Raw genomic sequence first — 24,306 nt, 5'->3', positions numbered from 1 at the left:
AGCTCCAAAATACATTCATTATGCAGTCCTTTACTTCTCTGCACATATTCATGTGAGTGGATTGTGTTCTCACACTGGGTTTGCTGCTTCATCTCTGCTGCTTGCGGTTAAAGCATCACTTTCACTCTGAATCTGTTGAAGACACATGAGTAAGTACCTGTTTAAGGTACAGTCTGATTCAGATCTAATAGTAGATCTGGAGTAGTTTAGTGATCTGCTAGCAGTACTTCACCCTTCACATGTCATTACACTAAGAACTATCATTAAAATGTCTAGTATTTAAAGTGCTTCCTGTGTGCAGTATGTTCAGCTTCCCTCTGTCCTGCTAAGTAGCTTGATCGACCAAGAGTTAGTAAACAGTAATTCAAATCCCACAGATGAAAAGGGAGCTGACACTGAGCACAGTGTGTATCATGAGCAGATCCACTGAAGAAGTAAATCTTGGTTTTTAAGAAAATATTATCAGGGCAGGAATACTTGCCTGATCAGTGCTTCACAAATCAGACAGTTGTAGAAAGTAGTCCAGGGTGATTTGAATTTTGCTAATGTCTTGTACATCTGATGTTAAAAGCAACTAACAGCAGCTTCAGCTGGGGTACCTGATGAACTCCAAGATGTCTCTAAAGAGATCTAGCAGGTAAAACTGAACAAAGATTTTTGTATTGATCAGAAGTTGTATCCTGTGGTCATGTTGTCTTCACAGATAAGGAAGCAAAAGGATTGCCTTACTTCCAAGTCCCAAAGTGTTCTTCACAGGCTACCTATGCCATCAGTCAGTTGCCTGTAATGTTAGCATGGTTAACTAAGTGTAGACGTACCCAACTCTTGGGGAAAGGAAAAATACTAGACTGTTAACTTGCAGGTATGCTAGCGTAAAACGAATCTGGCACTACTACTAGTTGTCTTGATCTGTGTTCTGATCAACCAGTTAAGTAGTAAAGTAGTACTAAGGCTCACTTTTCTTTTTCCTCTCTCTAGTAAGACTGCTAAATGTGATGCAATCCTGCAGTAATTTCCCTGAAATTAGTGGTATTCCACAAACTTCTTGTACCTGTTTGTTTTCAGCCAACCATAGTAGATTAGATAAATGACACTGAAAAGTATAGAAAGATAGTAAGAACTCATGAGTTGATAGACCAGAAAACCAGTGGTGAGTGTTTACTGGGAGCTTGTGAAACTGTAAAAGCAGGCATACTTCCTGATCATGTTTCAGGAAGTTTGATAACTAAAATGTGCATGTCCAAGAAAACTGGTGGTAGTAGTTACTGTCTCTTATTAGGGGAACTCTGATCAGATTGTTACTGTTCTGCAGTAGGCTGCTGCAGCAATTGAGAGTTAATGCTTAATGAAATAGTGACTTACAAAGAACTGAATTTTTCAGCCTGGGGTTCAATGTTCGAAGCCTGCAATAAAAGTTGAGCCATTGTACTAAGCATTTTCCTTTTCCTTCCCCCCTCCTTCTCTGAGCTAAGAGTTAACACTGTGGTGTCACCAGAGCTCAGATCACTTGACTGAGAGCAACTGACCTGAAAAATTCGGCAGGTTTTGGAAAGATTGAGTTGATATTGCAAAGACAGAAGGAAACACAGTCAACTGGGAGAAGGCTCTTAATTTCAACCACTTCATTTTTCAGAGAGTATTCATGTGCTGCTTTGCCTAAGCAGAAAAGAAATCCAAGTATTCCTATCTGCCCAGTCTGTGGGATGTAGAGATGCAAATGACAGGTGAGTGTTACTGCAATTTTGTCATGATTCTTTAGTGAGATGCCTTTTGCCCACCCTATATGCTGAAGAACAATGCATTTTCCCTCATGGAACTAAGGGATAGGGAAGAGATCTGAAGGTTTTTTCTTTTTTCTTGTTTGTTTGGCTGTTGCTTCACATAGCTGCCTGTAGAGCATGAATGTACTTTGACTCTTAGACTCAGTTGCCAAAATACTTAAAGTGAGTTGGTTGTCTTGGGATAGTACAGATAGCATACTCTGTGAAACCTTGTGGCAGATCAGTATGAATTAACTTAGTCTTCAAATACAATTATCTTAGTTAAACACTGATAAAAGTTGAAGCTCTGATTACAAAGACCTGAAGGTCTGAACCTTAAGCCACTGAACCTGTGGCTTAAAAAATGCTGTATTAAAGACCTGCACTCCTGGTGACTTTCACAGTCTATTTTTCTGTTCCTGTAGAGTTTAGCAGCTTAAACTTAGGGTTATGAAGATCCCACAGTTACTGTTTCTTAAAATTCTGGTGCTTAGTTGCTTTAGTCTTACTGATCCGTTTTTCTCTGACTGGAAAGCGGTATAGTTCTCTTAAGACTTTTTTTTTTTTTTAAACAAGAAAACAGGATCTCAAAAGTAAGAAGTATGAACTATGATATAACTTCAAAAAGGAAAAAAAACATTTTAAGGAAGATAACTCTTCCTAGACATCTTTCTGTAGAGAACAGTTTAAAGTTGAAGGTGTGTAAACTGGCTAATTGGAATACTTACAAATATTTCTGCTTTAAGTTCTGCAGCTGTCAATGTAGTTAATGTCTTTTGCTCCTGTCATGGTTCATTGTGATCTCTCAAATTTACAGGACAGCATACTGTGTGAAACAAACTTTATTTTTGCAAGCTCATTAGGTAAAAAGCAACAAGGGGTTACTCTCTTCTCTATAGACTAGCCTAAATTGTTAGTTCTTTAGTTTGAGTGCTTATGAGCAACATAGTTACCTAACAGACGGTGAGAGTGTGCAACCTTCCTCTGTCAGGATGGTGGTGTTCCTTGAACTACACGGGGAAGCACAAGAGCCTCAGCAGCGCAGCAGCTGGTGGGTGCGCTTCACGGGCTCTTTGGGGGAGCTGACACAGTATTTGTACCTTCCTCTGGCGTTTGGGCTGTACCATCCCTATTGGTCATTTCAGGTCCTGGGCAAGGGTTTAGTTTATCCTAAAGAATTTCAATCTTACCAGAAACTACACAGCATTTACTCTTTTGCAGAACTTGGAGGGATAGCAGATCTCATTATTTCTGTCCTCGTGTATCTGGCATACGTCATGCTCTCACTTTAGCCTAGTGGTGCTGCTCCCAGCATAAGCCAGGCCTTAGCATGAGCTGTGTGTGTTAGGCCCAGAGCCTGAGCAGGAGTTGAGTGAAAAGCCACATGCCACCAGTTGAATCGGCACATACATGTTGGGAGAAGACTTCTGTTTATGAATTGGGGGAGGGGGGTTGGTCAGGTGAATTGACAGACTTAATTTGTGCATTGGGAGTGCAATTGATGGCTGATAACCACTTTTCTCTAATCTTTGAGTTTATTTTGGATGGCTTGGGCTACCTCATAACTCAGCATCATCTGCTCCCTTGTAGCCACTTGAATGTGTTGCTAGAATTAACAGATGAGGATTAAGGCTGGGCTACTTGTAAATTAAGATGTCATGAAGTAGCAGCATCAATGTTCTAAAGTGTCAGTTTTTTCAAAGTTAACCTTGAGGTGAATGAGCAAATACTGATTTTAGAAATTGTGGAGACTCTGAAAAATCAAATTTAATATTTCATTTTTTTCCATGTTAGATTTTTTCACTAAACCAAGACATCTCTCAATTGATTTTAAAGCTTAAACCCATGACAAACTAGTGTAATTTTTTTTAATAAATCTGGTGGTTTATATGTATCAGGAAGGCAAAAAGATCAGTGTATATTTAAGTTCTACAGAGTGGGTTCTCTGAAAGGCTAGCATTTTCTGGAAAAGGACATTTTATTGTAGGGGAGTCCCTGAATAGATCCTCACTGAAAATGAGTCTTCCTAATGTGGTTTCTTGATCACCTGTAGAGGATTGGTTGAGTTGTTGCACTGACAATGAAATGCGCAGTCTATGCAGAGCAAAATACAGAAGGCTTTGGTCAGTGGACCACAGAAGTCTGGACAACAGGAAAATCTGTTGGTGTTTGGAGTTCATAAGGCACGCCATAGGTTTCAGATGCTGTGGGAATTTATCTGTATGGATGTTCCCATTAAAAATTGTGGACCATGTTGGATGAAAAAGAGGGTTCTGTTCTGTGTGCCAGTTTCTTAATATGTATTTTGCAATACTGCGGGTATGCAGGAGGTCTTGAATGTGATGTGTGAAATGCCTCCAAAAAGGTATATTTCCATTCATAAGCAGAGAAACGTAGCATACGGAAGAGTATAAAAGTAATTTCTATTGCCTTTTATTAATTTTTTATTTTGTAAACTGAAACTGCTGCAGTAACAGTAACTGCTGCAGAGATAAGCATTGGATTTCTCGTGTATCCCCATCACTTACATCTGAAGGGTCCCAGTGAGTAAGAAGAGAATTGAATGTGGTAAAATGATGTTAATGTGTCTTGTAGTTTTTTAACATGCTACCACATAGAAATGGCTAATATGAACAACTGTAGAAACTGTTAAAACCAGGTTTTATGTTGGATAACATCCAAAGTATTCAAGACAAACTCTTGCATTTCAAATTAGCAACAGAAAATTTTACTGTTTTATGTAAGACTGAAAAAAAAAAAAAGATAATTCTTACCTTGGTTGTATAATACAGAATTTTGTAGCTAGGAATTACAAATTTTACACATGATTTACTTAGATTGCAAGTTTTTTGAAAGGCATGAGCCAGGCAAGCTAATTGTGTTTGGAGCCCTTTCAGTATATTCTGATATGTTGAATTTCAGGTACTGGTTCCATTAAGCTGTTCAAAGCAAAAATCAGCTTATTTATCTGTTGTTAAATACACTCAAACCTATATATGAGAGGTGTATTCTCCTAACTGTGAATGAGGTCTGTATCTGGCAACACGTTTTTATTGGAGAACAAAGCAATACCTTTAAGTCCAGTTATTTAGAAAGGAAACTGTTACTTAGAAGGCAATACATTTTAGAAATACTGATGTGCAATCTGGAAATTTGCAGTCTTCAGATGGGTAGAGTTATTTTTACAAACTGTAGTTTGTGATAGACAGTGTATATAATCATACCACATAATGGGTTTGATCAGTTCTTGGTGTATGATGAGGTGCAGAAGTATACAGATTTTCCCACCCTGTGAATAACTTTGGCATCTTTGGAAAGAAATATGATAAGAAACTCACAGATGTAATTTGTCTGTTGACAATAAATGCTGCTTTCTACTGAACTGATTTGGCCAAGTAGTAAGTTTATAATTCCAGGTGCATGGAGGCATTCTGTTACAGTTACCTCTGAATGAACAGGGTGTTCAGTCAGCTCGGTATGTGTGGGCACAGGTGAGCAGTTTCATCTGAGCAGCCACTTCAGAATTCTTTTGGGTGTATGTCAGTGTTCAGCAAATGAGGTGGAATTTCAGGTTTGACAGAGGATTATCAGGTATGAAATAGGCATGCTCTCTTCATGCAGAGTGTGTGTATATTGTGCATGTTGAAAAAAGTTTTGCTCCCTCACTATTAGTAGCATGTAATGGAGTTGTGTCCTGGATTCTATGTTTTTACAGTGAGAAAATATGAAGAAATAGATGTAAAATGGAGAAGTTCTCAGCAATTTAATGCGGCAGCTAGATTGCTGCTGGTAAGCAGTCTAGCTAATTTAAGGTTGAGATATGCATATATTCACCGCATTACTGCCTATTTTTCAGATGTAGCTTTTGTAGTAATCAGACTTCTTTGATGCTTTTTGTGCCATGGTAATTTTATTATGGGATTGTTGAGGGGTTTTTGTACAGGTTTATAATACTTCTGTAACATCTCTCAAAATATTGTACAGAGGAGCTAATGCAATTCTAATGTGAGCAAAGGGAGTATTAGACTGGGGGTGAGGGAGACCATCAAAGCATAAGTGATAATTAGGTGCCTAACTCCCATTGACCATTTATTATTAGATTTTGATCTTCAGTTTCTACCTGCAGTAATTTCTTAGAGGATGTTTTGAGTGAGGAGTGAAATCCACAGCTCTTCTCCTAGCATGATGTTAGTTAACTAGGGGTTTCAATATCATAATAGCTACTTTAGGTGGAATTCGGCGAGGTCCAGCAACTTTTTTTAAAGCACCCTGGGATCTGCACAGGGCAGAGGCGAGACCTCAGGCTTACCTCGCAGAGCTGCTGGCAGCCGTGCCCTGTCCTCGCGCTGCCTCCGCCGTTTCGCGAAATGCGCTGACGCGTCCTGGCGGCGAGGTGGGTTGAGGCGCCCGCCCGCCCGCCCGCTCTCCCGCCGCAGAGGTGCTGTGCGGCCGCGAGGGGCGGGAGCGGCGCGGCCGCCTCAGCCAGGCCTTGGCGCGGGCGCCCCTGCAGCCAGGGAAGTGTCCCTTACGTGGCACCTGAACTTGGATTAGGTCTCATCATCGCTTTTCCAGCGATACAGCCCCCAGGGGAGATACGTTTTCCTACTCGGATGCTGTGTGGCGTGGCCAGGGGCTGCCCGAGGGCAGGCTCCTGCGGCGGCGGCCCCCGGCCCCCCCGAAACCTCTTTGGTGCTCTGGTGGGCGCCACCTGAGAGCCGGGGGGCGCCGTGCAGCCCCTGCGAGGGCGCTTACGCGTGTGCGCCCACACGCACCCAGCGGCCGCCTCCAGCACGGCTGGAAGCGCCGAGGCACGAGGGTGCCCGCCCGCCTCGCGGAGAGTGAAACCCCCTCGCAGACGGCCGTGAGGAGCCAGGGACGGAAGGGGCGTTTCCGTGGGCGCGCGTCCCCGCGCTGTAGCGTCCCCGTCACCCGGCTCCCTGCCGAGGTGCCTGCGCAAGGCGGTGTCCTGAGCCGCCACCCGCGCTGCGGGCAGGCGGTGGCGCTCTCCTGCCTTGGCGGCAGAGTTGGTACATTTAGAAAAACAAGCGGGGCGAACGGAGCAAACGGAAAAACGGAGTCGGCGGGGGGGCGGGGGGGCGGGGCGCACGGCCCCGCCCCGGCTGCCGGTGGGCGGAGCGCGCACGCGCGTTGCTTCTGCCCGCCGTGGGCGTGCGGGGCGGTTCCACTTCCCGGGTGAGCGGCATCTGCTTCCGGGGCGGCGCCGCGCTGCGCCTTCCTGCGGCGGCGACGACTGCGGTGGTGGCCGGCGCGGGGGAGGCGGCGCGGCGCGGTCGGAGCCATGGTGAGTGCCGGGGCCTGGGCGAGGGGCCGCTCCCGGTCTCCATTTCCCTTCTCCCAGGCGCTTCGCAGCGAGCGGCGCCTTGGCGGGAGGCTGCGCTGTGAGGCGCTGCCAGGGCCCTGGGTAATAACGTGTCTGTCTGTCTGTCTGTCTCCCTCCTTCAGGCTCGAAACGCGGAGAAGGCCATGTAAGTAGGACGCCGGTGCGGGCGACGGCTCCCTGCCTGACGCGGGGCCTCAGCCCGCTGCGTGTCGGCACCCCCAGCTCTGGTCCCTTCGTAGAAGCAGCGCTTGCCCACGGCTGCTCGGAGCCCTCCGGCCCTGCAGCGTCCCTCAGCGAGCCTGTTTTACCTCCCGTTAGCCCGGAGGCAGCGTGAGCACGCGTGTGGCACCGTCCCGCGCCGCCGAGACTCTGCCTTTATTTGGCTTCTGAGGCACCTGTGCTCTGTCTGCAGTGACTCACGTCCACAGGGCCGTGCTTGCCCGGTGGCACTCAGTGCTCAGCCTGTTTTGAAGCACTGGGAGTTTGGTAACGCTTTTCAGCGCTTACTTGCATGTGTTATGTTAGTCAGAAGACAGTGGAGTTGGGAGAGATACCAGCTCTCTGTGAACAAGGTAGCCTGTGTCCTGGAGCTGGCATAGCTGCACTGTGTGATGCTGTTCTAATTGACAATAAATGCAGTGTGATATATTCTCATGGCCCATTATGGTTTTAGGCAGTTTGCGTCTCTGGAACAGGCATCTGTCAGCTTTGGTTTAAGTGTAATTCTTCTTGCTTGGGAGAGTGGCTTGGACTAAGTCAGTGTTTTTTAACAGCTTTATTTTTGTATTGGCTTGCTTTTTTTTAAGCACTTTTTGAAGTGGTTTGTAGACCACATATTTAAAACTACTAGATTAGATACTCTCTCATGTGTTTATCTCATGCTTATTCTTTTTACGAAAAATGTTTCTCGAGTTCATAATAGTAACTCAAGAGCAAAAAGACTACAGCTATTAGGTATCTTGTGAAGTGCTCTCTTATGGTGGTCCCACCGTGTGCATCTTGGATACTGAACTGGATGGTGTGAATTTCTTTCTGGAAATGCCTCTCTGTTCCATGAAAACAGATGGGGCATAGATAACTGGCTTAGATGCTGGGTACAGGTATGCTGCTAAAGAAAAACTATTAAATACTCTCTCAATTGTCTTCTGTTACTTTAACTATTAAATACTTTGTAAATTAATAAAGCTGCGTATTAAATAGCTGTAGTCTGTGTAGTGTCTGCTCAGTTGTAAGAATCTCTTGAAATATTTTAGTAATGCTAAAAAAACTTGTTTATTAACTTCAGCCCTTCTTTCACTGACGCTCTTTTCTCTTGAGTTTTCTGTTTGCTTTTTGATGTATCCCCTGCTAAGATATGTAAACCTTGTGCTTGTGCTTATAATTTGTGACATCCTTTTGCTGATGATTTTTAACATGCTGGAGTATGCTAAATAGAAATATTAATTAGCTGTCTAATTGTGAAAGAATCTAATAACAGGATTTTTACTGATGTAAGAAAGTAACCACTGGGGATGCTTTAGTGTTGAATAAGTCACTGGCCAGAAGAGCTATTTGATGAATATGTCTAGGCTTTTCTACAGACTGTACTTAAGTCAATAATAAACAGGTAGAGCACAAATGGCTACTATTGGAATGTAGTTGTGTAAAAGTAAACTTGTTTCCTTCCTTTTCTTTAGGACGGCCTTGGCAAGATTTCGTCAAGCTCAGCTTGAAGAAGGAAAGGTTAAGGTACGATGTAAAAAAAATTAAAGCTTTGTTAGCTGTAATTAAGAGTGGAGTGCAAACCACTTACAGACCTGTATGACAGCTTCCAGAAAGGTTGTGTACCAGATACAGCTATCATACAAGACTATGGACTAGTCATCTGGAAAGCAGATGAAGTAGGGACTCTTTGACAGTGATGCAAAATAAAATTTGTAAATAGTATTTTCCTCAAATAACTTGTTTAAAAATACATATTTGGGAGGGATGTTGGCTTGGCTGCTGAGAGGAAAGTGAAAATTGAACATCACTTAAATCTTTATTTAATGTTATAGGTAGAATACCTAGTAGCTTCTAAAACTACAGTATCACTTTGCTGGGCAGAAGACAAAGAATATGAAGATGACTTTTGAGAATTAAGTTATTTCCTTCTGCAAAAATCTATGCAAATTGATGGACATGAACTTATTTTTACTGATTATAATCACAGGGTTTGCTTGAATTTCTTCCCAGAAAAGCTAGAGAAGTCCTTTTCATAACTTTTTAGTCATTGGTAGTATCCTCACAAAATAGTAACCATTAAACAGAGTACTTTCGGGATCATTCTGAACTCAAGGCTTGAATATGACACAACATTGGCATGTCGTTAGCCAAACACATGATATCTGTGCATCTGTTCATAATTGTCGTTTTTTATGTAGTTAACTTGGCCCCCAGATGTTTTATTTTCTTTAGATTGGCATTAGATTGAACTAAAATGGAGTTAGCAACTTTATAATTAAAAAACAAAACAAAACTACAATGCAATAAATAGCACTCCTAAACCTATATGGAACCTTAGGCACTCTCTGGATATTCCTGTGCATTTTTCAGTGCAGTGTAACTCAAATTGCAAGAATATTTTTGTAGGTATCAGAGTGTTTCCAACAACCTTTTTGGACAGGTTTAAAATTTTTAGTTCTGGATAAGTGACAAAGGAATTTGCAAATACAGTGAAGTGTCTTATGTTTGCATCTCTAAGAAGTGATGCTGTAAACACAAGTGAGAGCACTATGAAGCAGTAAAGTGAAAAACAATTAGTTAGGGGAAACTGTAACTAAAAAGGTCTTTGAACAACCAGAGAATAAGATGGAGTAGGACTCCTGGTGTATCAAGGAAGGTTTTTAATGTATAAAAGGAAAAGCTGTACAGGTACCTGAGGAATAAGAAGGGACAAAATAACTATATCCAGAGGCCTGGAGGTAAGATAAAGTAATAGCTTGTGTAAACCAGTCAGTGGAGTGCAAACCAGTTGGGGAAAAGACTTTAATAGTGAAAAAGATGCTTTGGAAGAACTGTAGTTGGGAGAACTCAAATGAAAATAATCTTGAAGAAAAATTATAGCACCTAGGTAGTAGCAATGAGGAAAGTCCTAAACTTTTATCAGGAAATTTTTGTATTTCTATTAGAGAGGATTGTGGGAAGATTTGAAAAGACAGGTGATGGGTTGTTTTCAATAAGATGGTTTTAAATTGATTGTTATATTTTGTGACAGCTTAATTTGGCAGGACTGTAAAAAGTCATTTTTTCACTTACTAAACATTGATGGGAGCTGCAGGCACTGAAGCTTGTTGCCATAGTTTGGGGTTAACCAAGCAGTGTAAAGGTGGCATGAAGTGCTATGAATGTATTCTATGATGCTAAATTAAAACTTTATGGTATGTGGCTTTCTGTTGAACAGGAGCGAAGACCTTTCCTTGCATCAGAGTGTAATGAATTGCCTAAAGCTGAGAAATGGAGGCGACAGGTAATGCAAGCTATAGATTTTTCTAATTCTATAGTAGGTAGAACTTTTGTAAACAAGCTGTCTGAAATAGAAGTGCTAAATTTTTTGGACTTGTCCTGTATGCTTACAGTTAAATCATAGAATAATTTAGATTGGAAGGTCGTGTAGTCCACCCCACTGCTCAAAGCAGATCCAGTCACATACAGTTGCTCAGGGCTGTGTCCAGCCAAGTTTTGAACACCTTCAAGGACTGGAATTCCACAACCTCTCTGGGCCCCTGTTCCAGTGTCTGACCACCTTCCTGATGAAAATATTTTTTTCTTGAATTTAATTAGAATTTCCCGTGGTCCAACTTGTCTATTGCTTCTTGTCCTATTGTTGTGCACCTCTGAGAAGAGTCTGTTTTCTCTATACCTTCCATTAGGTGGCTGAAGACAGCAATAAAGTATATCCCCTTATTCTTCCCCTCTTATGGGCCGATCAAACCCAGTTTTCTCAGCCTCTTCTTGAACATTGCATTCTCCACCCCCCTTCCCCCCCATGTTGGTGGCCTTCTCCTGAACTCTTTCCAATGTGTCAGTGTCTTTCCTGCACTGGGGAGCCCAAAACTGAACATGGTACTCCAGATGTGGTCTCACAATTGGCAAATACGTGGGAAGAGTGACTTCCTTCCACCTGCTGGCTGCACTGCTGGAAATCCAGGCTATTATGAAGTTGGCCGCCTTTGCTGCAGTGACATATTGCTGATTCATGTTCAACTTCTTTGTCTACCCAAATCCTTTTCTGCAAAAGCTGCTTTCAAACCATTCAGCAGTCAGCCTGTACTGTTGCATGGGTTTATTCTGTTCCAGATGTGGCCTTTGAATTTTCCTTTATTTCTTCATGAGGCTCCTGTCATTCCATTCTCCAACCCATGAAGGTCTCTCAGCAGCCTTGCACCCTCCAGTTGCAGTCATCTTTGGGCTTTCTGAGAGTGCACTGAGTCGCATCATCCTGGCTGTTAGAGACTTCAAATAATATTGCCTGTGGAGGGCTGCAGCTAGTAATTAGTTACCAGCTGATCTTTGTATTGCTCATCACAACCCTTTGAGCCTGGCTGTCCAGGCAGTTTTCTGGTACTGAAATGGTGCTGAAAGCCTTGCTAAAGCCGAGGTAAACACCATTTCTCCCCTCCTCCACTGAGCCTGTCAGCTCATCCTAGAAGGCAATCAGGTTGGTTGGGCATGATTATCCTGTATTAAATTCATCCTAGCTGTTCCCAATTCTTGGTCCTTCATGTGCTTGGAAGTGTCTTCCAGGAGGATTTGATCCAGACTCTTCTTGGGGACTGTGATGGGGCTGATTGGCTTGTTGTTCCCCAGATACTCCTCTGTGCCCTTCTTTGCCTGATAAGCCAGAGATGAAGTTATTGGATATCTTTATTAGGAAATGGATTATTTATTATTACAGTTATAAAACAAATTCCTTGTATTTTAAGCCTCTGAGGTACAATATTTGTGTGTGAATAAAATCTCTATGGATATTTGAAATTGACAGTCTCAGGTCTGTTTTCTAGTTCAAAAGAATGTGAGAAGACCTTTTTCTAAGTTTTCTGGCTTTTTTTTTTTTTTTTTTTTTTTTTTTTTTATGAGAGAGAGAGAGAGGAGATTTCACTTCTTTGTATGTTCGTGTTTCACTAGATCATTGGGGAAATTTCCAAGAAAGTGGCACAGATTCAGAATGGTAAGGTTTTTCTAATTACATTCCATTTGTACAAAACTTCAGTCCTAAGCAGTTACAATAAAAATCACAACATACTGTATGCACTAAACTGTCTCTCTTGCGCCAATTCTGAAGTTGTTCTGGTGCCTCTAGCAAGCTGATTAACTCTTTTTTTCCCCTTCCTAACAGCTGGGTTAGGTGAATTCAGAATTCGGGACCTGAATGATGAAATCAACAAGCTGCTGAGGGAGAAGGGACACTGGGAAGTCAGGATAAAGGAGCTAGGAGGTCCCGATTATGCTGTAAGTGTGGATTGGTGTACTACCTAGTTGCTCTGCTTGCAATTAAAGTGACTGATGAGAAAAGTCTGTACAGCATTTCACTTAGCAAATATTACTTGGCCAGTGTTTATTAGAGATGAACTGTATTCATCCCCCCAAAAATTTTGATCATGTTAAAAGAAATATTTTGTTTCCAAGATGAGCAAGTCTGGCTTTTCATTTGCAACTCATGTTCAGGTGGTCTTAACTTCCTGTTCAGGGTTTGCAACAATGTTTTAATTTTACACATCACAAAGTGTGGCTCTTATATTCAGTAGTGCATGAGTCTATAAAATGATTCTAGTTAGGTCAGCTAATTACTGCTGAAAATGAAATAATGAGACTAGCTCTCAGTTGCCAAATCATCAAATGTATGCTTTTTGTCAGACTTAGTAGTGCATGTTTATCTGATACCTGAACATATTAATAGAGGGAATAAGACAAATATAGATGTGTTGTCAAGGTGAATCCGGTTAGGCACTTTATGGTTTGCACAGTCCTTTTAACTGTGTAATTTCTGATAAAAGTAGAGACCTGCATAAAACTGAGCTATGAGGGCATTTTACTTGTAAGGTGGTTTGATCTCCCTTCTCCTATCCCAATCTATTAACATGCCCAGGAAAATAGGAAATACAAGATTCAAGAGAAATAACATTTAAAATCTCTAACTTTATTTTTTAGAGAATTGGACCTAAAATGCTAGATCATGAAGGGAAAGAAGTTCCAGGAAACAGAGGTTACAAATATTTTGGAGCTGCAAAGGATTTACCAGGTGTTAGAGAACTTTTCGAAAAGGAGCGTAAGTAAACAGCAACCTTTTCCAGGTTTGAAGTTGCACAGTAGTATCTCTTGTGTAAAATATCTACTGCAATACATGGTGAATGTTAGTAAGAGAATGTTTGGGCCTATGCCTTAGATCAGTTAAATGAAACACTGAATACAAATAGTTCATTAAATGCTATTTCTTTGAGCAAAGAGCACCTTTGGCTGTCTGCAACTTGATTAAAGAAATGTAGGAAAAAGTAAACTGTGTTTTCTACCATGACTTCAAAATAGCAAGGACTGATATTCTATAGAAACTGTCCATCACAACAGGTTAACTTTAATGGTAAGTTATAATTAGTATCCTGTGAGTTCAGGATTGGAGGGGAAAAAAAGTTTGAACGTAATTTTGAAGCAGGAATCAGCTTTCATAATAGGAAAAACTAGATGAAAGTAGATAAAACCTTATCTATTGATTTGTCAAGAACGAGTGGCAGATACTTGGACCTGAAAGTGAGACAGACCTGCAGAATCAGCTATTTCTTATTTGCTATCTGCAAAGAAAAAAGGATGGGAAGTACTGCATGATCTGGGGGAGCTTGGGACACCTCTCTAGTCCCTTTCATAAGACTAATGTCTTGTTCGATACTGGGACACCAGTACAAAAAAAGGCATGATGGAGCATAGAACTGCCCAAAGGTGGAAACTGCCACAACCTGAGGCATCAGGGCTATGTATTCAAACTATCTAAATTGTCCAGGCTAGAGAAAAATATCAGTACTTCTGGCACTGACAGTAATTCAGGTCATGCATTTTGGGTATTAGCCTAGTGAGGTAGTTGTAGTTACTGTGAGGTTGATGAGAACCAGGAATGCATAGCAAGCTGTCATGCAGCTGGTTGAATGATGGTTATGTGGTTTTTTTTCCCTTTTTTTTCTTTTTTTTTTTCCGCAGCCCTCCCACCACCCCGGAAAACTCGTGCTGAGCTTATGAAATCCATCGATGCAGAATATTATGGCTACAGGGATGAAGATGATGGTATTCTGGAGCCACTGGAACAAGAACATGAGAGGAAGGGTATGTGAGATTCAATAACCTGCCTAAATTGGCATCTAGTTTTACTTAGAATTAGGTATGTAGACATTAGAATATCCTGGTAACCTCTAATGTAGAGAAAAGCCACTCTTCATCTCTTTTTGCAGTGATAATGAAGATCTTAAGATCACCTTAAAACTGACACTGTGTGTAGTTATAGCTATAATTAAATTCTGATGAATTCCACTGCAATTCTATACAAACAAACATGTTGTTTGTTGATCCAGAGTGACTAGCTGCATAGAGCAGAAAAAATTAAATTGCCAGCTGGACTCGTTAATTCAAATGTACCTAGGACACTCTCTTTTTCTGCAGTTACAAAGCGGTAGGGAAATAACTTTCTATGGCTCATTATTTTGACAATATATTAAAGGAAGTAACTATGCTGCAGTAATTGATTATGAGGAAGTCTGTAAATAGTCATGAAATAGTGCCTTTTTAGCTTCGCTACTCTTGGTTAGTATGGTTTTTATTTCCTCTTAGAAGTATGCTCTTAGCTAGTGTGGCTTATGTTTGGCAAGCTGTACAGCAGTTCTTACAGCATGACACATCATTTCTCAGCTTGCACAGTTCTTCATGGTATGTCCTTTTGAAATTTTGATTTTGGATCTAGCACCCTCTTTCTTGGGGTGACCTAATTCCAAGTAGAGGCTTAGAGTTCCAAAACAGGCAGCGCAAAATTATACAGAGCTTTATCTTGTTAAATAACAGGATTTGATGCTTGTTTTGATATCCCATACTGTCATAAGTCCAAACAAAATGCATCTTTTGAACCAGATGTGTTTTTTTTCCCCCATAGTGTTCAATAACAAAGCTGATTGTGGAGAAGCAGCAGCAATCTCATCAGGTCTCCCTTACTTTGGTCCTTCTTGCTCTTCCTCTAGTTACTTCTCTCACTTCCAACCTACACACTCTGCACACTCATTCCAATCTCATCTTTTGCCCAGGTCCAGCTCATCTGATAACATCTGGAAACAGTAGTGGGTGGGTGCCTGCCCTAAAAGGGGGAAGTCTTTACAGACATGAAAAGAGTGGAATACAGTGGAAAGGATATTCTGGGTTAGGCATAGGCTTATCTAGTTCAGTGTTGCCTAAAAATTCAGCTCCAGTGGCCCAATGCTTATGATGAGTAGTTAAGGGATGGGACTTGAAATTCAGATGCATGCATTTTAATCCTGTTCAAATCCATGGGAACAAGTGTAGGTATATGGGAATAAACATAAGCTAAAGATGAATGTTTAGGGGAGACAGGCAAGTATATGTAATAGTATTTGAGTTCTTTCCCAGCCTCCTTTTGTGGCTCATGATCTTCTTGAGCCAGAGTAGTTATTTTGTATTTAATAACCCTTCATGGGTTTCTTTCCGCTAAGTCCATATATACTTCTTGCCACAAGATGATGTGGCTACTAGGAGTTTGGCAGATTAACTGCTTATTGTCTTTTGAAGAATAGCTGCCTTAGGTTAATTTCAAATCTAAGCTCAGGTGGACTGATGCTCCCTTGCTTTTGTGTTGGAGGAGACTATAAACAGTGATTCCCTCCCCATGCCATTAAAGATTTGTTTAAACCTTCTCCTTTCCACCCCAAACACTTGTTTCTTGCCCAGATCTGAAGAGTCTTGCTCTACTTTTATGTACACATCAATCTCTGTGTATGTATGGAAATAATTTCTTATCTTTGATAAACTTTGTCACTATTCTCTGAACCTTTCCCAATTATACTGTTTCTTGAAATGAGGAGTGGAGATGATCGCACATAGCATTTAAGACGTAGGCCTGCTATGGACTTTTTATCTACAATGACAATGGTATTTTATCAATTATCTTCCCTATTCCCTTTCTAGAATTATCTAATGTTCAATCTGGTTTTGACTGATACTGAGCATTGAACTACATGTTTTGTAGGTGATCCAAGATCTCCTCCTTGAGTAGTAAATGGGATCAAGCAGGTGTGATGATGAACTTTGAAGTTAAGACTTTCTGTTTTTTCCCATGTGCATGTTCTTGCACTTAGCTGTCGAATTTCATCTAATTATTTATCCATACCGTGGTCTTCCTCCTTATCACAAAGCTGTCTAGTTTTCTTAGAGCTTTTGAGGGAACCTTCTGGAAAACCTCTTTGTAATTCAGGTGACCTGTATTAACTTACCCACTTCAACAGATTTATAATTTCCCTTTGAAAGCCACATCCATGCTTTCTCAGTAAGTAATATTTATCCATGTGTCTGTTAATTTAGTTTTGTTTCTACTGACTTGCCCAGTAAAGACATCAGAATTATCAGTCTAGTTCCTGAAACCCTCTTTAAAATTCAGCATTGTTTGCCATCTTTGGGTATTTGTGTAGCTTTAAGCAAGAGGTCATGCGCTGCTTTTAATAGCTCAGCTGCTTCATAAATAGTTCCTTTAGATCTTCTGGTGAACACTGTGTGATCCTGCTAATTTTTTTACTGTTTGGTTCATATTTTTGTTTTATAATCTCTTCTACTGACTCTTCAACAGCAGACAGATCCTCAAAGTGCTCCATAAGAAAGGGTTCTGTTGCAGGAACCCTAGGCAGGCTTTTCCATGGTGAACACAGTAGATAAAACAATCAGTTTTTGCTTGAATGATTTTGTCATTTCTGAGTGTTCCTTCCTGTACACAATTATCTCTGAAATTAGAGAAAGAGCTGTAAACAAAGCTGAGAAGGAAGTGGTTTGTTAAATAATTACAAGTTGAGAATCTAATTGCTGTCAATACTTAACAGCTCTTGGTTTGGTCATCCATTTCTTATAAATATCCCTTCTGAATGTTAGTTTGTCTCATGTGTTGGAGATCATGCTTCGTTGGTTAGGTTATAGGACAAGGAAGGAGGAAAAATAAGGAAATATTAGCTGTGTCCTGTAGCATAGCTTGGAGCCTTATCCCACGTGTGCAGTAGCTGGTTGGCAGACAATTGTAAGAAGGGAAGTTGTGTGGTGCAGTACTCCACTAATGCCTGCCACTCCATGTTCATCTTATGCATCCTGCTAATTACAGATGGGAGAGGTAGTTTGTTTGGATTCATATGACTTTTTAAGGAAATGATCTTGGGAAGTGATTGTGCCATTTGAAATAACAAGGCTAGAGATGCTAACAAAACCAATATGTGGAAATAAAAGAAGTAAGAAACTTTGCAAAAAGAACTGTGACTTGAGTTAATGTGGTTAATCTAAACTTGAATTTGTTTTCACTGCACATTACAAGGAATGTCTTTTTCCAATCCTATTAACACATGATATCTAAGATTCTCTAAGGATCACTTGCTATCTAGGCTCTTCTGGTTTTAGCATGTGAGCAGAAGAGTTAAACTGTTTTGAAACATTAAATGTTGAAAAGCCTTCTCTAATTAGGAGTAGCTTTTCTGTTATGAAGCCACACAGCAACACAACTGTATGCTTCTAGTTAGATTTTGCTTTCTTAGGTAAAGCACTTAATGCTTTCATTTGAGAGCCAAGGGGAGTACCTGCTGACTTGTGGGATAGCATGAAATGCCTACAACTATAGTTGCATTAATCTTGCACCTTCTTGGATTTTTAGGCACTCGCAATGTTGTTGATTAGACTTAAAACTTATGTTAGTACTCTTAATATGGCTACTATACAGTAGAGAGCCACAGCAGCCTGACCTGCTAGCTAGCAGCCATTACAGAATTTGAATCACTAGGAACATGCTACAAAATAAAAGAAATGCACTGTGCATTGAAAAGAAAGTGACTTATGTGGGTGGTCACCCCGAGGAGCATAAGCATGCTTAATTATCTATGGGGTGACCAGTGTTCCTGTAGCTGCTGACATGCTAGAGAGCTTAAGAGCCACTTAGCCTGGTCATGAGTCCCTTGCTGTTATACAGTTCAGAAAGTAGATTGACATTTATCCATGACATTTAAAGATTCTAAAACGTACACAAAATCAAGGCTTTAGTGTTGTTACAGTGCAGTACTTGCTAAGAGTGGGATTCTGCTTGTTAATGGCTAGATTACATTGACATGTTTTATCAGTTACTACCTTAAGCTTGTACAATAAGTGTGTGTTACCGATGTAGAAGATGTAATTGAGAAGTAAGTAGAGTTAAGTCTGTTGAAAAAGGCCTTGTTAAACAGGAGACAAATCAAGAGCAGACATTGTCTTACGTGTAAGGAAGCTCTAGCTTTAGTAGCTGGAGGACTGCTTATGGGGAACTGGGCCTGCTGTTGGACCGTGCTGTTTTCAGTTTCTGTCTGTTTTCCTTTCCTAACCAGTTATAGCAGAAGCAGTGGAAAAATGGAAAATGGAGAGAGAGGCACGACTTGCGAGAGGTGATGAGGAGGAGGAAGAGGAAGTAAACATCTATGCTGTCAATGATGATGAGGTATGTGATGGCTAAGGTAATGTAACACTTTGGATGTCTTCCATGCTGCCTTTTTGGAAAGCTCACTTCACTGAGAACTTTGCTGCTGCTGCTCCGTTCTGCCCACCTCTCTGCGTAATTTACTGCACAATTGTCCCCGATAATAAAAATGAGTATTAGATGAGAACTCTTGTCTAAGTTAAGTTCAGAGAGTGATGGAAGGTGACAGTTAAAAGCTTTTTGCTAGAGTGAGAAACAGTTAACGGTTAGCTGAGACCTTGTTGTGATGAATTGTCACTGCCTGGAGCGCCGGTATACTAGTCTTGGTAAGGTAACGTTTTGTCACTGAGCACTGCTGAGTCTTGCTTCTAAGTATGATCTTCACCAGCAATAACGCAAGCAGTTTTGTGTACAGTATGACATAACACTGTCAATATATAGCAGGACCATTTTATAGCCAAGGTCTTGTTTATATGTGAATCATGGTATAGCAAGGTTTGGTTGATGCTGCAGGCACTGTTGTGACATTGTTCTTGCCTCTTCCTTCTCCCTGCTTCCAAAGCCAGTAAGAGAAGTGAGGGATGTTCCTGATGCTTGCTGAAATCTGTAAAAGGGGTACTGGAAACCAGTTTGTATTTCTCAGTCCAAACCTAAGTGAGTTTATCATGAGAGTAAAAAGAAGATAGTACAAATAAAACAAAGTACTGGAGGAACAACAGTTTTTACCTTATGAACTATCTTTTGTGATTCATAAGCTTGGCTCTGAGGCATGAGAAAAAGGCACTACAGAGCTGTACTTTTTTTTAAGGCACTTGCTTTCTGCTTGGGTTGACTAGCGCCTCTCTTCTGTTTATAACTTTGCTGTGGCAGCCAGAGGTATGTGGCAAAGGAGGGAATGTAGCTTTACATTCATGCCCATGCAACAGCAGAGGAAAAGCCATATAAAGAATGGAAGCAACGATCTTGAAAGCTTCAAGGAGCAGGATCTAAATGTGATGCTTGTTGCATTCCTGTGTCGTTTGATTCCATTTGCCTACTTCTTGTATTTGTAGCCTCATTAAATTTCTATCTGATTCCTTGTGGTAGAGCAAGAGAAAAGGTATTTGTGACTACTGTCTCAGAAAGTAAACTTGTTGTGACTCTTTTTTTAAGTCTGATGAGGAAGGTGGCAAAGAAAAAGAAGGTGAAGAAGGCCAACAGAAGTTTATTGCACATGTTCCGGTGCCATCTCAACAGGAGGTAAGACATCAGAAAATAAAAGTGCAGAGATGCACACCAGCTTTTGCAAGACAGATCTTGACTTAGAGCAGATAACTAAAAAAAATGTCCTCTATGTGGCTTCACTGCCTCTCTGCAATTTTTTAATCTTGCAAATGCTGTGAAACTGGCCAGAATTATGGTACTATTGCTATAACCCTTTTCATCTGAGAATTTCCAAAACCTTTAAGTGTTACATAAGTTGGAGTGTGTGGTGTAATGATCAGGAGAACCCTGGCTATTGCATACTGTATCTTTACAGTGCTTTTCTGCTGAAGGTTTGGGGGGGGTTGTTTGTTTGTTTTTTAGGGTTTTTTTAAGCTAATGCAGTTATTTCTGAATTGCTGGATTTGCGCTCATAACTCTTTTAAAATGACTTGAGGGGTGACATGATCCTGAAATCACTGCTATGATTTGAAGTTACTCTAGGGTATATATTACCTTAACTTTGATAGCTTTCTTGAAATACAACTTGAGCCAGAGGGTTCTGGAGTTATTTGCCTTTTAGTAGGTATGCCTTCACATCACACAGATACCGTGTAGTGTTCTGTTCCCTCCTGTCTTGTGCTCAGATAACAATGTTTTATCCTCATGGTCCTGCACATCCAATAACAATATATGTATAATGGCATGTTGAAACTGTGGGGAGAAATAATGATTAAAAGCACTGCTCTCTGGCTGATGGTATTTTCTTAATGAAAAGAGCATAACTGAGACTCAAGACTAGCTTGTTAATACTTAACCACTGATTGACATAACAATCATTCCTACTTAGAGAACAGTCACTGTAGTTCACTGTAGTATTTTTTTCTTCTGTTGGCAAATCACTCCATGCGTTATGCCTATGAGATTTTGCATTCTAGATTCTAACTTACAAAAAGCTACAGTTCAGAACATACTTATCTTTGAGAGATGCTACATGCCCAGTTCACCCATTCAGACAAATATAAAATCATTACTGAAAGTAAAACTAATCTTGCAGGCTGCTATTAATAGACCTTTAAATTTCGTGTTTATTAAAGGATCGTGTATTGCTGGCATTTCTATACAAACCTGACACAGTAAAGGCTGTGAACGCCTATAATGTGAAAGGCACAATCAATAAACTGTTATTCTAGGGTTGTAGACTAGTGTGGCATAACTCCACTTGTTCAGTATTTGTTAAAGCTGTATCTGAGACAATTGCTTGAAAAGAAATTCAAGTGACTGTACTAAAAGTAAAACAAAATTGCAGCTAACTTCCTAATTAAAAAGGGTAGGAGCAGAGATCTGAAATTCTAAGGTATCCATTTTACTGCTTACTTTGACTTCCTTGAACTTCGTTTGGGTGTTATGAAAAATACTCTGGGTTCATCTTCTAATTTCACTAATCTTACACTGGTACAAATCTCTAACTTTCAGTGTTTTTCTTCCTCCTGTCTTAATAGCTGAGCATGCTAGGTTTTAGCTTCTCAATTAGGCTGAATGTCTTCATATTTTTATATTTGCAGATTGAGGAAGCTCTTGTACGGAGAAAGAAGATGGAGCTTCTTCAGAAGTATGCTAGTGAAACTCTTATGGCCCAGAGCGAAGAAGCAAAAAGACTTCTAGGGTTGTAACATTGCATCAGTATGTCCTGTTTTTTTTTATATAATCCATCCTAAAGCAATAGGTTCGCATATTCTGGTAGCAGGTTCAAATATTCTGGTAGCAATCTTGTGTAGCTCGGAAGGTCCCTGTGGATGTTACAAATAAGAAGCGATCAAGTTATAGTACATTGTCTAAAAGGCAAAAGAACATTTTGGTTTATCTTCTGAAATTACTTGCTCTTCAGTGTTGAAAAAGACTAAGCCTAGATTAACTTGGTCTCTATGTTTTCAATAACTGTCTTCAATACTTTTCACTTCGTTAAACAGTTTGTGCAGTGGTGCCTCTTGTGGGTAGAACAGCAAAAGCAGTAACTTCTTAAAACCTGAGGGAAATCTGCCTGTTACTGCTATTCTGAGTCTCCTACATCCTGACTAGAAGCGTACACACATTTGTCCTTTTGATTACCTCTAGACCAGGGCTCCAAAGCTTATTCTGTTACACCACATCTGCTTACCAGAAAAGCTTAAAACTTGTTTAGAGATGGTTTGGTGGATATCATCAATGACTTTGAAGTTGATTTGGTTCTTTATCTGACAGTGCATTTTTATGCAGTATGTCTAAAAGCAACAGCCCTTTTATGATTTGTAACCATGCCTGGTTGGATTGCTCAAGTGCTGAATATTTCAGCAGCTATTGTAAATGCTTTCACCTTTGTAATGCCTTGTTAAAATATTTTTAGTAAACCTTTTATACAAATTGATGTTCTGTTTCATTCTAGCTCAAAGGACTGTGTTCTTTCCCTGATTGTACCCAAAGAATGAGGTCATGAACAGGCATCTGTGCAGGGGGTTGAGCTTTGTCATCCCTGATTGCTCTCAGCTTGTGTATCATGAGACAAGGAGCAAACTACAGCAGAGAGCCTATTTAGGGTCTTATGGATGACTAACTTTGTTATACAGGTATGAATGAAATTTTAAATTGGAAATCAGCAGCCAAGGAGCAGAAGTGCTATCTAAAGAATATAGTATTTAGCCCCAGATGTGGCTACTTAGTTATCTGGTGTTTCTAGATGCTCTTAATATTCAGCTCTATCTTTTGTAAATAATCCACTCTAGAACTGCCAAAGCTCTAAATTATCATGACAAACTTTGTCTTATTAGATGTAAATGATATCCAAAAAGCCTTGAGGAAGTAGGAAACATGGCTGCCAAATTTGAGTCTAAAAAAAGCACCAGAACAAGCCCAAAACTGGAGCACTGATAGCAAGCAGACAATGAATATTGCAAACACACCTGTAATACAAACTTTCACTTGCTTTATGAACTCTTGGCTTTGTAATTAAGTTGCAAACTAGTACATCTCTGACTTGGCCTAATAATGTTTTAAATGTGCTCTGAGCTGCAAGTATCTTTCCCAAGTTTTTTCCAGTTTTTGCTTCTGTTCCTTGACTGCTTTCTATTTTTGAATTTATGGAAGGTGATATGCTTTCTCGTGTTATTTGTACTGCTGTGAAAGACAATACTGTTTCCCTGGAACCTCTTTGGCCACCAAGAATGAAGGAATAGGCTCCTTTCTCGTTGGATGTGCTGCAAATGCTTACAGGCTTATGGACCAGCAGCGCTTGATCAGGCTAGCTGGGCACTTCACCTGTGGAAAAGATCAGTATGTGATGGCTAAGGCTGTGTTGCTGCTTCGTAAGCCACTAACTGAGTCTCTGGAGCTTAATAAATTGGCAGGCAGTCTGTTAAGTCCTTATCATGCTTTGAGAATGTTAGTCTTAGTCACCAAACCATAGTATGACAAAAAAATAGAGCAGCCAAATGAGCTTTCCAAAAAGGAATGCAGAGTTAGAGCTCTGTTGTAAACAGACCCTTGCCAGTCATGCTTCTGCTAGACTGTATGTTTGTTTGGTTTTGTTCCATACAAGAGCTATTTTTGTCTGGTGGAAGAGTGCTTGGAACAAAGATGCCAGTTCTGCTGTAGTTTTGCTAAACTACACACTGGTGATAACCAAGTTGGATTAAAAAAAATAGTGTTTTTAGGGCCTTCTTCAGTTTTGGGGGTGGGTAATACCTGTGGTTAATCTCTTCTGTCACTGTATGTGTCTAAAAACATAGAAGTTAGAGAAAACAGAAGGGCAGAGTCAGATTAGGGAGAAAGTGTTAATGAGAACAAGAAAAGGCATAAAAGTATATACGGATTAATAGAGTTGGAAAGAATGAAAGAAAAATCAAGACAAGACACTAATTCCATTCCATGTTCAAAGAAGTAACTAGCAGACCTGAGCAAGATCAATACATTGAAATAAATGGAGAAGTCTTAAAAGCAAATGCTGACAAACAGAAGTGGAATAAATGAATAAAAAATGCACTATGGAGTTGTGCTGTGCAGATGATGGATGCTGCTTGAACCCTCTGTACTGAACACTCATTCTGCAGCTCTGCACGCCTGCTAAGGCTTTTTAAGCTGCATGATCTCTTTAGTTGCATCTGAGCCAACAAACTGGGGAGTAATTGTTTGCCCGCAGTGGCTTGCAGTGCAATGCCCATGGTCCGCTTGCTTTACAGGCCAGTGCGTTGCTGGTGACGTTAGGGCTGTGATGCTGCTGTAGTCGAAGCTACGGGTTTGGTCTTGTAGCTTGTCCTAGAGAAGGAAACAGTGCATAGCCTCTGCATGAACTTTTTAGGTGT

The 24,306-nt window shown here is 40.6% G+C and overlaps 2 protein-coding genes across 5 annotated transcripts in view; both read left to right on the top strand.

Moving 5' to 3' along the window:
* The first annotated feature begins 60 nt into the window (after positions 1–60).
* On the top strand, positions 61–23,986 carry ISY1 (ISY1 splicing factor homolog). Of its 3 annotated transcripts, XM_026066420.1 has the most exons (12): positions 61–149; positions 1,634–1,724; positions 8,778–8,829; positions 10,523–10,588; positions 12,247–12,289; positions 12,458–12,570; positions 13,270–13,387; positions 14,305–14,427; positions 18,702–18,811; positions 19,943–20,029; positions 21,538–21,655; positions 22,395–23,986. In XM_026066420.1, the coding sequence occupies exons 1-11, from the start codon at positions 146–148 to the stop codon at positions 21,643–21,645; spliced, it is 915 nt and encodes a 304-aa protein (XP_025922205.1). In that variant the 5' UTR covers positions 61–145; the 3' UTR covers positions 21,646–21,655; positions 22,395–23,986. The 3 variants fall into 3 exon arrangements, with proteins under 3 accessions (XP_025922205.1, XP_025922204.1, XP_025922206.1); XM_026066419.1 differs by lacking the exon at positions 22,395–23,986 and having other exon boundaries at positions 21,538–22,376; XM_026066421.1 differs by lacking the exons at positions 61–149; positions 1,634–1,724; positions 22,395–23,986 and adding exons at positions 6,982–7,062; positions 7,224–7,246 and having other exon boundaries at positions 21,538–22,376.
* Positions 22,486–24,306, top strand: part of LOC112966388 (haloacid dehalogenase-like hydrolase domain-containing 5) — a 20,112-nt gene continuing 18,291 nt past the window's right edge. For both annotated transcript variants that reach the window (XM_026066418.1, XM_026066417.1), the window contains exon 1: positions 22,486–22,575. In XM_026066418.1, the coding sequence (XP_025922203.1) occupies positions 22,555–22,575 (21 nt within the window). In that variant the 5' untranslated portion in view covers positions 22,486–22,554. The remainder of the gene's footprint in view (positions 22,576–24,306) is intronic.

This window comes from Apteryx rowi, unplaced genomic scaffold, assembly GCF_003343035.1.
Source record: "Apteryx rowi isolate R43461 unplaced genomic scaffold, aptRow1 scaffold_240, whole genome shotgun sequence".
In the NCBI taxonomy this organism is placed as follows: Eukaryota; Metazoa; Chordata; class Aves; order Apterygiformes; family Apterygidae; genus Apteryx; species Apteryx rowi.
The sequence above is the reverse complement of the archived record's forward strand: the minus strand, read 5'-3'. Positions and strand labels throughout refer to the sequence as shown.